At 43.3% G+C, this 14321-nt stretch overlaps 1 protein-coding gene across 18 annotated transcripts in view; it reads right to left on the bottom strand.

Moving 5' to 3' along the window:
* The window catches only part of MTMR3 (myotubularin related protein 3), a 1335997-nt gene that overhangs the window by 442316 nt on the left and 879360 nt on the right, over positions 1–14321 (bottom strand). For 11 of the 18 annotated variants that reach the window (XM_078667211.1, XM_078667215.1, XM_078667216.1 and 8 more), the window contains one exon: positions 8353–8557. In XM_078667211.1, the coding sequence (XP_078523337.1) occupies positions 8353–8557 (205 nt within the window). The remainder of the gene's footprint in view (positions 1–8352; positions 8558–14321) is intronic. The other 7 variants (XM_078667214.1, XM_078667219.1, XM_078667220.1 and 4 more) reach the window with 1 other exon arrangement.

Genomic DNA, 14321 nt, shown 5'->3' with positions numbered 1-14321 from the left:
GGTAAAACCAGCATGTGCATGCACTGTATACTGTCCTCTAGCCAAGAAACCACATTTAACTCCCTGTAGGTGAGTTTCTTGTAGGAGGATTACATCAGGGCCCGCTCTCTTCAGGTATGCATTAACTAACCCTCTCTTTATCTTACTCCCCAGCCCGTTAACATTCCAGGTAAGTATTTTAATCCCCCTTGGAGCCTGTAGCGTGTCCGTTATTCTATCCCAGGTCCGGCCCTGCGTCATGGTATAAGATGTCTGAAGTCAGTGGCCATGGAGCGGCTAACTCTTGTGTGTCAGAGACGAGGCCACAAGGTCGTGAGAGTATGTGTGATCCGTGTGACATGCTGTAACAATCCCTCCCTCCCCCAACTCCCACAAAAGATCTTACAGTCCCGTCCCATTCCCCCCCATGAGCTCCCCAACATGCAATACCTGTTCCCGCTCCCAACTCCCCCACCCCACCCCACGTCCGTCCCACCACCGCCGTAGGACATTCGGGCTGAGAAGGTCTGTCGCCCACCCCTACAAAAAAAACCCCTTACAAACTCAGCCCCCGGATCGGGTTCGGATTGAAAGGCACTCTTAACACTACAGATTGGAAGCAGTCTCTGGAAAGAGACCATCAGTTTATACTTAAAAGGAAATACTCTTGTGAGCCCTGAGTTCAAGACTGCTCGCTCGTTACGTAATTAATTACTTGGATTAGCTGAGGAGCAGACTTGGGGGAACTGAAATTTTAATATGGAGAATGTTCAAAGTTTTGTGTAAATTCTACGCAAGCTTGTGCTCAGTTAGTCTTGATCAAACTATTGTCGAACTAAGACAAAACAGGATTCTTTGTGATGGAGAAATGTGCTACCACCAGCATGCTATTAGAGAAGGCAGAAGACACTAATTTGAGGAAGCAGGGGAGGACCTTGCATGAAAACTATCTTTCCCAATCTTGAGTCTGAGGAAATGTCAATGTTGCACAGCTTGGAGTTTGAAAATAGGCACTTTGAAAGTTGATAGCACAGAGTCTGCTTGATGAATCTGGTGTAGTGCAAACATCTTGAATATCATTTTGCAGGCTGCATCTGGAGTGTGCCTGTGGTTTTTGTGGTATCAGTATCCTTCATGATTTCCTACATCATGGACTCAACCTGAGGGACTATTAAAGAAGGGGAACCCAAATACCCTTACCCATGCATGCCTGTATCGAATCACAGTGGTAAGTAGTGTCTGCTGATGGTGGCTTTCGAGACTGTTTTGCCTTCTTACAGCAGTTCTCTACCATGCTTTCTGTGGAAGGTCAGAAGATGCTGGACTTATTCCATTTTCTCCCAATGGTTCTTATCCTACCTTGAGAGAAAGGGGAAAACCCAGTGAGTTAGTGATACATCATTGTATTGCTACCACTACTGCAGCAGCATCGAACTTCAGTCTCTCTTTGTGTGGATGCGGTGCATAGAATGTGCCTTGCACAACTGCTCTTTTCCGAGCCATATGCATGACTAGAATATCAGAAGACACATGACCCTTGATGTAGATAGGGTCCCCAGCGAGAGTTCTCTATTCTAGGGCTGATGATTTTGGTATTCAATGGCTCCTTGAAGCTCTCTGCCGCACACCTTGTTAAGCTTCTAAAGCATTGGCAGGAAATGAACTGAGTGTCTACAAGGAAGTCATCCTCCTCTTGGACCATGTGGAGCTTGACCTGATCGGATGGAGCTGCCTGCTGAATGACAGCATGATGTGCTGCAGTGTCATCCAGAGTGATGGCTTTACAGGGAAAAGCTCCAAACTGCAGCTATCCTGAGGGTCAGCGTTCTAGTCTTCCCATGGGTCATTCCCCTTGTGTGGTGGTAGTGGCAAGTCAAAGAAGTCCTGGTTGTCATCCTGACTATTGTGGTCAGAGTCAGAGTGCGCTGTGGGACTCCTGTGGTGATTTGACCCGGGCAGTGACTGGTAGCCTTTGCCCGGAGGTGGTGGTTGAGGCTCTAGTGGCGGAATCCCTGGACTAGACCCAAATTGTCTTGTCTTTTTATTAGGTATCCTTCAAGTTCCTTAGAAATGACTTACTCGAAGGGCAAGCATCCTTTCCTTCAAGGGAGTGGGGGTCAGACTCCTGTGGGTCTAGAGAGCAGGCCATGGTCTATCTATTTAGAAGTGGGATGAACGTAAAGTCTACTCTGTTTCACCTCTGAGATACTCTGGTAGCTATGTGAGCACAAGAGTCTAGCTTAACGCAGAGCCTAGATTCAAGTGATTTTTCAGAGCAGATTTTAGCACAGAGAATATTGGCTCATGGCTTGGTTGTTGTCTTTTCAGCTTGAGGGTCAGCGTCCTTGTCTCAAAGTCTCTATACAGATGATGCTTGCTCTTGGCGCTTAGTTTTCTCGAGGTCCACAGCCCAGTGTCAGAGCCTCATTTGGCTGAGTCTCAGGGCCCAAAACTCAACTCCATCAAGAGTGGTCCTGAGCAGCCGTACACAGGTGTTTTTAAGGCCAAACACTAGAGGGTCAGTTTTCTCGGGTAGGTGGTGGTCAGAGTGTGCTCATGGTGCAGACTTTGCACCAAACCTTCCTTCCTGCTGCACATTGGAACCATCCGAGGAAATGGTGCTGGGGCTGCCCGGCGCCTGTCACTGCCAGTCCAGAAGATCTTTTCTACTCCAAGGCCTTGCCCTCAAGCCTTTTCGGGTCAAAGAGTGGCTGCGATGGGTCTTGATACTACATTGTGTAATGCGCCTAGTGATGCTTCCTCCTGCACCTGATGGTCATTTCATTCCTGCATGCTTTGCACGCAGAGCAAGAGGATTCCTTGTAGTCTTGAGGTAAGAAGAGGATACATACCAATGATGTTTCGATCACAGGCACGTTTCATTACATTTCAAACAGGACTGGTAAGGTATGTTCTCCATCACTATAAACACAAGAAGACGAATAAGGAGACCAGGTGAAGGTTAATTTTTTTCATCAAATTGTAATTCCCGTAAGGAGAATCAAGAGCTTTTGGATTATTGGATTAGGCGCCTTACCCACAACTTGTCGTGGCATGCTTCAATATAGGCGCCTATCCGCAACCCGGTAGGTGAATACCACTGTGACAGACTCAAACTATCATGACAGTTCTTATATAAATCACAACTGGATAATAGCAGGGATCTAGGTAAATGAAAAATCGTGCGGTATACCCAAGGAACTGCTATTACTTGAACAGAGAAACACATTATAGAGTGCCCTGTAATGGGTGTTTTAAGCTCCAGAGGAACAGCATTTGAGCGGAATGTCATTATATTGGAAGGAGTACTGATTATTATGAGGCTCATACCGTAGGATGACGAAGTAAGTAGGGTCCTGGGTCCTATTACCCATGTTTTTTAAATCAATTAAGAAGGGTAAACTCTACCATAGGGTCGGGTAAGCATAAACGACCAATGCACTTTTTATACATAATGAGAAGGCTAATAAGCATCTCCACGCTAACAGGCATTAATACGCTATAACAGCAAAGTAACCATAAAATTACAGATGCCCAACTCACTTCTACCAAAATAATAAAACACCCAAATAAGGAGATTGAGTGTGTTTTGGAAAATGATTCCTGCACTTTTCTGTTTTTATACTTTTCGATCAAAAGAATGTGACTACAGGGGAGCGTCTCCCTGATCTGCTGGTAAATTATCAGAACCACCCTAAAGTTAGAGTAATGGTATGATTGCACGCATCAGAAGTGAATGACACTCTGGCATGCCCATGTGTTGTGTAGTGGATTTGCAGTTTTGCACGACTCATTCACAGAAAATAGCCACTATGTCTACAGTGACTGGATACCATTGACCTAATATCCTCCATACGATTACAGCATGATAAAGTCTTTGCATGGTATGGTCCTTAGAATAAAAATGTAAGTCACAATCCATTTATTCCCTCTATAGCTTGATTACAGGTTTCATCTCCAAGACGAGAGTACAAGTAGGTGAAAGCATTAGGCCTCATTCATTCTGCTTGGCACAATTGAGTAGCTAGGCAGGGATGCAAACAGCCCTAACTAAGGCCTCAGCCGAATGGGCATTTGAAAAAGGGGGAAATATGTTGCCATTATTGTAATGATAGTTGTGTAATGATTATTCATCAGACACTTGCCATGTTTTGATTTTAACCATATATATGGTACTCAATTTAAAGTAATCTCTTGGGTATCCACTAAGATATTTTTATATACCTGGATTCCTGCTATTATCCAGTTGTAATTTATATAAGAACTCCCATGATTGGTTGAGTCCACCACATCCGAATTCACCTACCGGGGAGCGAATAGGCGCCTATGATGAAGCATGGCAAGACAAGTTGTGGATGCGGGGTCTACTGCAAAATCTCTTTTGATTCTCCTTACTGGAACTGCCATTTGATAAAAATTACCTTCACCTGGTCATCGTTTTGTGTTTATAGTTTAACAATAGGGAAGATATGACCAGGGCCATTTGTCCTCTCTCAACCCCTTTGTGTATGACATGTTCTCCATCACTCCCATTCCAACAGTCATTTCCGTTCAACCTTGTACAAGACGCATACTTCCGCTCCTAGTTGCATTTAAATTGCAGATGGAGAAGATGGTCTGATGCCCTTCTCAGAAACTTCTAATGCTTGACGCTGAATGGTGGGCAATTGTTACTCGATGATCCTGGGATTGATTAATGGTGATTAACCAAGGTTAACACAGCCCTGGTACAATAGCAGTCACTGCGTGCTGTGCAGTGAGGCAATAATATTTAGTAACAAGTATGAAGGGTAGACTACCTGGATGCCTGGCAAAACATAAGCTACCAGGACATCTCTGGTGAGAAAACTAGACGCAGGAAAGATCTGGATGGCACAAAGAAGTGAGTCTTTTGGGGGTCAAAGCACAGTAAATCTTAATGCAGAGAGAGACACAAAGTGAAATTGTGCACTTCATTACTGCACACCCTATTCATTACAACAAAATAGACAAAGAGCTCCTACCTCTTGCAGTAAATGCAATAATATACCAGATGCTTAGGGTTCAGTTTATATAGCTTTCCTTCTTTCTGGTGAGGCAAAGTAGAGAAGACTGGAGGAGTACCAGACTAGACCCAAGTTGAAAGCTGACAAATCTCGCTAGAAAGCAAGGGCAGGTATGAGGAACCAATTTGTCTGGGTAAAACACAGCATCAACACCAGATAAAAAGAACCTGTTGTTCACAGACCCTTGGGTATAAGTTATTACCAATAGGAAATCAGATTTCAGTGTCTGTAGTTGAACTGGACCAATGTGCACTGTCTTGAATGAGGACGCTTTAAGGTAGTAGAGCAACCTTTCAAACTGTGTGCCACTAGTGGCAACTTAAATAAAGTAAGCTTATCAGGGAGACATATGAAGCGGACAGGGCAGCCTAATTACATTTTTTTAATACTGACTGTCAAACACAGAGCATCAGACAGCTTTACAGCTGTATATGGAAGACAAAACAGTGGACAGATTCCTTTGGAAGAATGGACCGTACTATTCTTTTTAACCATGAACAAACCAACTAAATTGGTAAAACTATACGAAAGTGTGTTGAGAGAAATATAGTAGCAGAAGACCACAGATGTGTAAGCAAACCAAAACCAAAAATAGTACAAATTGACAAAAGTCAAAGACAGGTAGTTGGTTGATACCGTTATGAGAGTTTCAGTTAATAAAAACAACTCATGGATACAAAACATCAATAATTGTATCTGCAAAAAGGTGGAAATTGGTTGTTATTTTTAGTAACAGTGAATAAGAGGTTTGTTCTTTTCAAAACAATCTGTAAAGAGTAATTTAGGTGAATATAAATAAGTGTTAGGGACCTTCCCTGTGTACCCTAGGTAGGGAGAATAACCTACACCCTTCCAGGAAGCTGAGAGGTGAGAGATGAGAGATTTGAACTGCGAACACAGGAATTGTAAACACTTTCCAAAGTCCATAAGCAGGACTTAAGGGCTGGCAGATCGGCCCCATCAGTGTGCTGGGACGCAAGCTCTCTTCATAAGAACTGGTATCTCAATTACTCCATCATGGAACATTGGTGAAAGGTAAGGTCACCTAAGAAACTGGTACAGGCTCCGTTTGGAGCTTGGATAGCGTACTTTGAAGCAAGAAGGGAGGGGGTGGAGAACTAATGCAGGAAACTGTAAAGTACCATTATGACGTTGCAATTCTTTCTAATAATCTGCTTGATAGCCCTATTGTTGTCATTGTTGCTTTTTTTTTATCACAACCACACACATTAAATTCCCTAGAATAGGATTTTGATGTACATCATAAAAGTCTCACATGACTGCTTGTTGTCCAGAATGCCCCATTCTCACGTAATGTGCAGTTGGTTTGTGGTTAACAGTCCACTGGATTCTCTGTCTCCAGTTGGTATGTTCACTACGTCTGATTTGCCAGAAGGTCTAGCAATCAGAAAGTTTGGACCACATTTTTTGCTTCAGAAAATATATTAAAATAACCTATTTACATGTTATCAATTGTATTGTTCTGAAGATGTTCATTCAAATGGTTTCTTTTCTAATCACTTACTAAGAAATACATAGGTTGGAATACCCTGATTTTAAGACAGCACAAAACTACTGCAAAGATCAAAAGCAATGATAACATACTTTATCGAGTCTTGGTTACTGAAACTACATTCTGAACAATTATGGGCACCTTTATAAAAACTCAAGGAGAAGCAAATGAAACAATCTGCCAGGTAGAACAAATCACATTTCTGTACTAGTCAGTACTAAAAACACATAACTGGTGTGACCTTCTAAGGACATGTATTGGGCAAATCTATCCAGACGCCACGATGGCTGCTTCTTTCTGGAACTGAGGTTCGGTTCTAATCTAAAGGTATGTTCCAACAGCAGGAGCTCAAGTATGCACCGGAATTGGGCGTTTCACAGCATGTTAAGGTGGGGACCTGTGCACAGGCAGTTGAAGGGGCTGATCTGCAAGCCGGAGTAATGCATTTTCTTGAATGGGCAACATGGTGGCACACAGAGCAAGATGTCTGGGTCTACGTGCCCAGACCAGAGAGTGAGCTGGAGCGCCAATGAGACCCACATGTCCTTCCAGGTGGGACTAGCACCCAGGAGTAATTCCTGCTAGAGTAGGCAGTAGTGGCAAGAGAAGGGTGAAATATGTCCACATGAGAAGAAGAGATAGAGTACAGAACATGGAGTTCCAGTTGTAGCCTGGATGAAGTTAAAACACAATGCAAGTCTATGACCACTCTTTTCCACAAACTGAATGCCACAGCAGGAAAACAAGCACAAATCAGGGGGCTGAAAGGCAACATTACTGCAGTGAAATTACCAACTGCTACAGACTCTCCTGTGTTGTGCACCTGGATCAACAAATGACAGTTGGGAAAAATGCTCTATGATCTGGGATAGAAAGCCCAACTTTGACAGAGATTTAGGGACTTTCACATATTGTCGATGTCCCTTTTAGAATTCAAATTAGATAACCGTGAAAACGAGGTGAACGCTGGAAAAATTAGGATTCCAGGGCTGACAGAAGGATCCAAAATCTAAGGTTGTGAAATAGACAGTGGAGGCCTGGTGTCTGAGGTGAAGTGAATACATTTGCTTACCAAGAGAAAGTAACAGTTGTGGGCGTACTGCTGGCAGAAAGTGGGTAACTAAAGAAACTGAGCATAGGTATTGAAGATCGCAGCTAAGAAATGAGATATGGTGAAAAGCGACTCAATTGTTCATCGATTTCTAGATCTGAGTTAGGAAATCATAGTACGGAGGCAAAAACTGAACCTTGTCAAGGAGAATCTGACAACCTTGGTGATGAGGCTTCCCTGTGTATCCTAGCTAGGTGTAGGATGCTGTGCAATGAAGACTCATGTTTTCATGTCCTAGAAAATATAGAGAAAATGTCACTATCAAGCGGAAGGATGATGGAAGCTTTGAGGGGAGAGTGTCTGGTCTCAACCAGTATCTCAACTTTGTGGGTCTTTAGGAGAAAACACAGGGCTTGTTGGGCAGCAAATTCCAGTAGGCTAGATAGATTGTCAAATTGAAATGGACAGCAGTGATACTTAAGAGCCAGTGTTGACTGTTATGTCATAGAATACAGTAACATGGTGAGTAGTGTTATGGCTCTCTGCCTCTCCCACTACCTCATATTTTTCTAACACAGAGCAAAAGACATTTTCAGAGGTCTGAGTTACTGTTTATGTGGGCTCCTCACAGATACTGAACACTTTCAATTACGGTGATATTTAAAAAAAAATATTTAAAAGATAAACAATCCTATTTCCCAAAAAAGGTTTCACACATTACAACTGCACACATCCCTTCCCCACTCATGTAGTTTTCAACAAACCTCTATTGTCCTGTAGTATGGATCCAACAGTAGTTTGGACAGTGCGGTTATCTGTGGGGTGCGGTCCCACCCATCTGAGCAGTGTACCAACACAGGTCTCCGGTCCCTGTCCAAAGCATGCACCACCAGCAAGGAAGACTTCAGCAGCACTGAGAGGTGTTGCAGCCACTTGGTGCTCTCCAGTGCGGATAACCAACTGCAGAGACTCAAAAAAAGAAAGTCACAATGAAGAGGTGGAGAAAAAAGTAGACAGTAGGTGAAAAAGGATTAAAAGAGGAAACCGCACATGGCAGTAGGGATGGAAAGTAAGTTTGGATACAAAGGACAAACAATTGAGAAAAAATATGATACATTAGAAGTATGAGAGGCATTGTAAGCTCAAGTGAGCCACAAGATGGAGAGGTGACAAAATAGGAGTAGCAGAGATGAAGGGAAAAAGAAGGAGATAGAAAACAATCTGAATGTACAATTTCAAATGAAAATGAAATAGAGGAATAACAGGCAAAATGTTGACAAGATTAATGAAGATCGGGTAAGAAGCAGTAGGGAGAAAAAGGACATGAAAGCAGAAGGAACAAGCATTAGTAATGCATCGGTTTCGCCTACGTAATGAATAGAGAGCTGTTTTAATCAATCATCGTCCGGAAGAAGGAAAGAGCTCCCTAACAGATAATATGGGAGTAGAGAGGATGTGGCACAGCAGTCAAAGCTGCTGACTCGAGAGCTGGGTATCACAGTTCAAGTCTCGGCAGCGCCACACAACATCCTGTGATTCTATGCAAATCACTTAATCTCTCTGGGTGATAAATTGGTATATAATTTTCTGTAATACTAAAAGGCAAAACTTTATGAAAATATAGTTCCACTAAGTGAATGTTAACAGTATTTCGATGGCGGGAAACTGATTAGAGAAGCAGACGAGGAACCAGCATTGGTAAATGCAGGAACATATTTAGGGGAGCCCTGCTTTTATTTGGTGCGGTATGTCAGGAGCCAGATACCACACAGGATGTACCCCGTGTTGCCATATTATTGATTTTGTTAGCACCCTGAAGAAGGTGTGACCAAGATTACGGGTATTCAGCGAAACAAGCATCTGTGCATTTCTTGACAACAAGACTTGATTGTTAGGAAATTGAATGTAGGAGATTTCAAACAATGAAACCATTCATTACATATTTGTATGCAAAACAATTGAATTTTGAAATATTTCTCTCTTTGCCATATATGCTTTTCACCATGCTGTCCTGTTATTATCGGTCTTTGTATTATTGTGGTCTTGCTTCTCTGTGGGTTTTTGATATGTGTAAGTGTAAGGATGTCTGTTGAATGAATGTGGTGAGAGTTCTATTAGTGATGCAATGGCTCTATTGGGCCCAAATGTATGGCACACCGTTTCCCTGTTATTTATGGACTTTTGGAATGTCTTGTGCCGTGTTATGAATAGATATATGTATATTTATATGGTAATGACTACAATAAACAATTTATATTTTTGATAAAACTTTGGGGATGATGACATTGATGATTCTATATATGTTTGATCAACTTTATTGCGGTAAATATATACATATACACTATGACTCCTAGATGGCTTGGTACGCATCTTTGAAGTATGGTGAGATACTTTGCCAACTAAACCCTTCAAACAGTCTTTTCATGTTTATTTTGTTAATGCATTTGCTCCCCTCTTTCCTTTGTCTGCCTATTTGATTTTTCAGGTGCCCTCTCATGTTAAATTTACAGCCTACCTAGCCCACCATCATCACTCAGGCAACTGCAACAACCATACAGCCCAAACATTCTGGAGCATCCTCGGTCTTCTGCACTCACCCTGTCTTTATCAAAGGACTGGATCACATCAGCACAGACCTCATTCCGATCCCGAACGAAGCAATCACAAACACCTTCCTGGATGCCTGGAAACATGCCACAGACCCACCGTCCCTCCTCAAGAAACCCTCAGTAGAATCCGACTCTAGCCCAGTACTGGCCTATCTCCTGCTACCCTATCAGGCAAAAGTCACAGAAAATATGATAACCACATAGACACCCACCGCACTGCCAACCACCTCCCTAAAACGACTCAAACCAGATTCAGGCCCAACCACAGTACAAAGACGGCTCTCATCGCTGCCATGAATGACATCAGGGGGGTCAGGAACCTTCATCAGTGCCAGCATTCCTATTTCCAGACGCACTACGAGTCCTAGCTATCCGAAGGCTGTGGAGGAGGGCCCTGTAAGAGCCGCCACTTGGTGTTCCCTGCATCGCGGGACGCTACACGGCGAAGTCTGGGCCAAGGGCGGGCCAGTTCTGAGCCCATAAGCGACAGTAAGAGGTGGGACAGGGCCACCCCCCCTTGGCTCGTCACCTAAGGTACTATGGCTCTTTAAACATCGTATTCCCCACCCTAGTTTTTGATGGGCTAGGAAGTTGCTACAATTTGATTTGATTTCTTGCCCCCTTACATCTGCCTGCCGCTTTTGGTGGCAACTGTATTTCTGAACTTTGCGGGGGCCCACTCTACTTGTTACTATGGTTTGCTATTTTATCACGGGTAAAAGAAAAGTGGAAATATCTAATGTGGTTGTTAAACGTCCTAGAAATAGCAGCACCATCTTATCATTCCTAAACCATGCAATGGGTGCTCTTTCTGAGGAAATGTCCTGTGTTTGAGAACAGCTGACACAAACTAGCCGGGAAGCAGATCAGTAATTGAAAAAAGGAATTGTTCAACTCTGACTGGTAAATTTCAGGAGCCCTCTCATTTGGGGATCCAGCAGGGAACGTTGAAACACTGGTCACGGTTGCTCCCCCATCAAAACAGACTCTGGCTTCTACTTGAAAATAATAGCTAGGGGAATCAGAGGGGGTGCTGGGGGGCCAAGGATTAAGACCAAAAAGGGCCTCAACCTTATGCCGGCTCTAATACAAACAGAAAGTCAATCAAAAAGGGGCAAAATGAACTCTGGCCTAGAGAACTGCTTGACACAGGCTATGTTAAGTTACTTGGAATTGAAAATCTCTTCTGCATTTGAGACTCTAAAGCAAAGAATCGCTAAAGTAAAGGAAATGGGGGCTCTGGGGAATTCGTTGGAGCTTCTTCAGATGCAGTCTGATGTAATGTCAAGCAGAATTCTTGTACTGATAACCCATCCCCACGTTCATGACGCTCCTGCTAGCAAAGTGTCTTTCGATGGATCTTACTGTCACAGAGTTCTTGTTATGTTAAAACATTTGTAGAGTGCATAGCTTCTCCAGCAACAGGGCATCCCAGCACTAGTCATAAAGGAGTGCACTGCGAAAAGCGACCTATCACAAAGTACCACAAGAAGCAGCTAAGAAGAGAATAACCAGGTCTTCAGGATTTTCCTGAAATTCCAGTGGTTCTGGACATTCCTAATTGACAGTGGGAGTGCATTCCAAAGGGCTGGGTGGGGCCTCAGTGCAAAAAAAACAAAACAAAAAACCACCCGCTCTGACTCTTAACACATGGAACAGAGGTCAGATTGTGGTTGGCAGAATGCTGTGCCCGAAAGGGCATGTACAGGGACACTAGATTGGACAAGATGTGACGCTCCTGGAAAAAAAAGATCTTATGGGTGGTGTACAAGGTTTTAAAATGCACACACTTCTCAACAGGGAGAGAATGCAATTTGCGAATAAGACCAGAGACAGAACACTACTTTAGAAGAGTACAGCAGACTGGCCGCTGCGTTTTGAGCTAGCTGGAGTCTGCGAATGACAACCCTGTTGGTTCCCAGGTAGAGGATATTGCAGTAGTCTAGCTGGGAAATGATTGCTGCTTGAATAATTACTTGTCAGGTGGGAGGGTAAAAAGATATCAGAGAAAGGGTCTAAGCCCATGCATGAGTCCAAAGAATGTGCCTACCACTGATTTTGCCCATGCTTCAAATGTTAAAGCACTGTCCACCCAGAAACCTTGGATTATAACTACAGACTTAAAACAACGAGGGAGACCGAGAGAAGGAGGCCACCAGTGGTTCCCCAGGAATGGGAGTCCTACCCTAGAAGGTAAATCTCAGTTTTGATTGTATTCAGTTGCAAACAATATACTCCATCCACTCTGCAACGGCCAACATACCCCATTGAAAATTAGCCATATCTGACGAGGGGTTGTTAGTGAAGGAAAGCACAAGCTGGGTGTCATCCACATAGGACACCAGGGACAGCCCCAGGGATTTCACAACCTGAGCCAAAGGTTGAATGCAGATATTAAAGTGGGGCTCAGAGAGGAACCCTGGGGAACACCGTGGTGCAGTGAGTGCAAATGAGAGTTATGTGGGGGGAAATAACCTGAAAAGAGCGGTCAGAAAGATAGGAGAAGATCAAGGCTAAAGCAGGTCCACCTATGCCAATCTCCTGAAGGCGCTGGAGCACACGTTTATGGGACACATTGTCATAAGTGGCACTTAGGTCAAGCAAGATCAAGACCCAAGATCTTCCTTAGTCTAAAATGCTGTGGAGTTGTTCAGTAACCGCAAGGAGAGCTAATTCCGTACTGTATAATGGCCTCAACCCGTTCTGAGATGTCCAGACTCTGATTATATTCTAAAAGCTTTGTTAAAATAACGTTGACATGTGTTTCAGTTACCTTGCCAAGAAAAGGAAGAAGAGAGTTAGGGCATAAATTCTCAGGTTTGGAACCATCCAGGGCAGGTTTTTTCAAAAGGTATGCTTCCAGGGACCTGGTAGGAATCGCGATGACAAGGAGAAATTAATCAGTTCCAAGCAAGGTGGGAGGAGACAAACTTGGAGTATCAAAAACATGTCTGGTTTAAAAGGATCGGTAGGTGAGCCAGATTTGACTTTGCTGCATAAAGTATGTAGCTCATTGAAATGTACCCGAGATTGAAGGTAGAGCATGGGTGGGGTAGTACTGGAGTGTTTGTCAGGACTGAAATCAGTACTATTAGAGGCAAATTTAGAATACATGGCTTTTTTTTTTCCAGTAAAGTATTTCGCCAGCTTCTCGCAGTGGTCTTTAGATGCATCAATGGAATCTACTGCAAGCACAGGTTTGGTAAGGCTTTTTAGGAGGGGAAAAATACTGTTTATCGGTTAGTGCTTAGCCCTAGATTTCCGGATCTACTTGTGGTAGGACTTGATTGCAGTTATATACTGAATGTTTTGGGGAGGATTGTAGGACTTCCTCCTAGAGAGTTCAGGAACCTTAGAAATACTTTCTGCCCTAGCTCAAGGGTTCATGCTCTTTCCTACTACAAACCGACCTAGCAGGGATAAGCCAAGAATTTAGGGTATTGATTATATCCTCTGCATTAGCGGCCAGCTGAGGGTGACGTTTTTGAAAGAAATCTTCACATTTTTTAAGACTGAGTTTATGACAAGAGTTTGAAAGCAGAATCCTGAACAAGGGTCCGTTTTTGGCATTCCAGACAAATATACATAGGGATCTAAAAGTGATCCATCCACGACATGGGGAGGGGTGTTAATACCTTCATAAAAATTAATTTGAAAAAAATGGATTAATGAGATGGCCAGCGGAATGCGTAGGATCAGCAACTAGTTGTGTCAGCTGACTTGCAGCAAGGTCTAGAAAACTGGCGATATCACCATCCTGGTTAGCTTTCAAACTGAGGTTCAGCTCGCATAGCATGTGAAAATTAGATGACTTAATGGTAAGTGAGGCAGTCAGATTGATCAGTGCCTCCCTAAAGACTTAAAAGCATAAAATTGCTATTCAAGGCAATTTTAAAAAGAGCGCTTTCACAGTCTAGGATGGCGCCAAGGGTCATGCTACATATGTAGTTCTCTATATAAATCAGTGCAATGCCATTGCCTCTGCCACTGGCTCTATTAAAGTTCTTCAGGTAGTAGCCAGGTGGAAATGCTAGGGCTGGTTCTGCCACAGAGTCCGGGATCAGCCAGATCTCCGCCAGGAATAGAATATCTTGAGTGTGGTCTTAAAATAAGGTCAAAGACCT

Source organism: Lissotriton helveticus, chromosome 11 (assembly GCF_964261635.1).
Source record: "Lissotriton helveticus chromosome 11, aLisHel1.1, whole genome shotgun sequence".
NCBI lineage: Eukaryota > Metazoa > Chordata > Amphibia > Caudata > Salamandridae > Lissotriton > Lissotriton helveticus.
The sequence above is the reverse complement of the archived record's forward strand: the minus strand, read 5'-3'. Positions and strand labels throughout refer to the sequence as shown.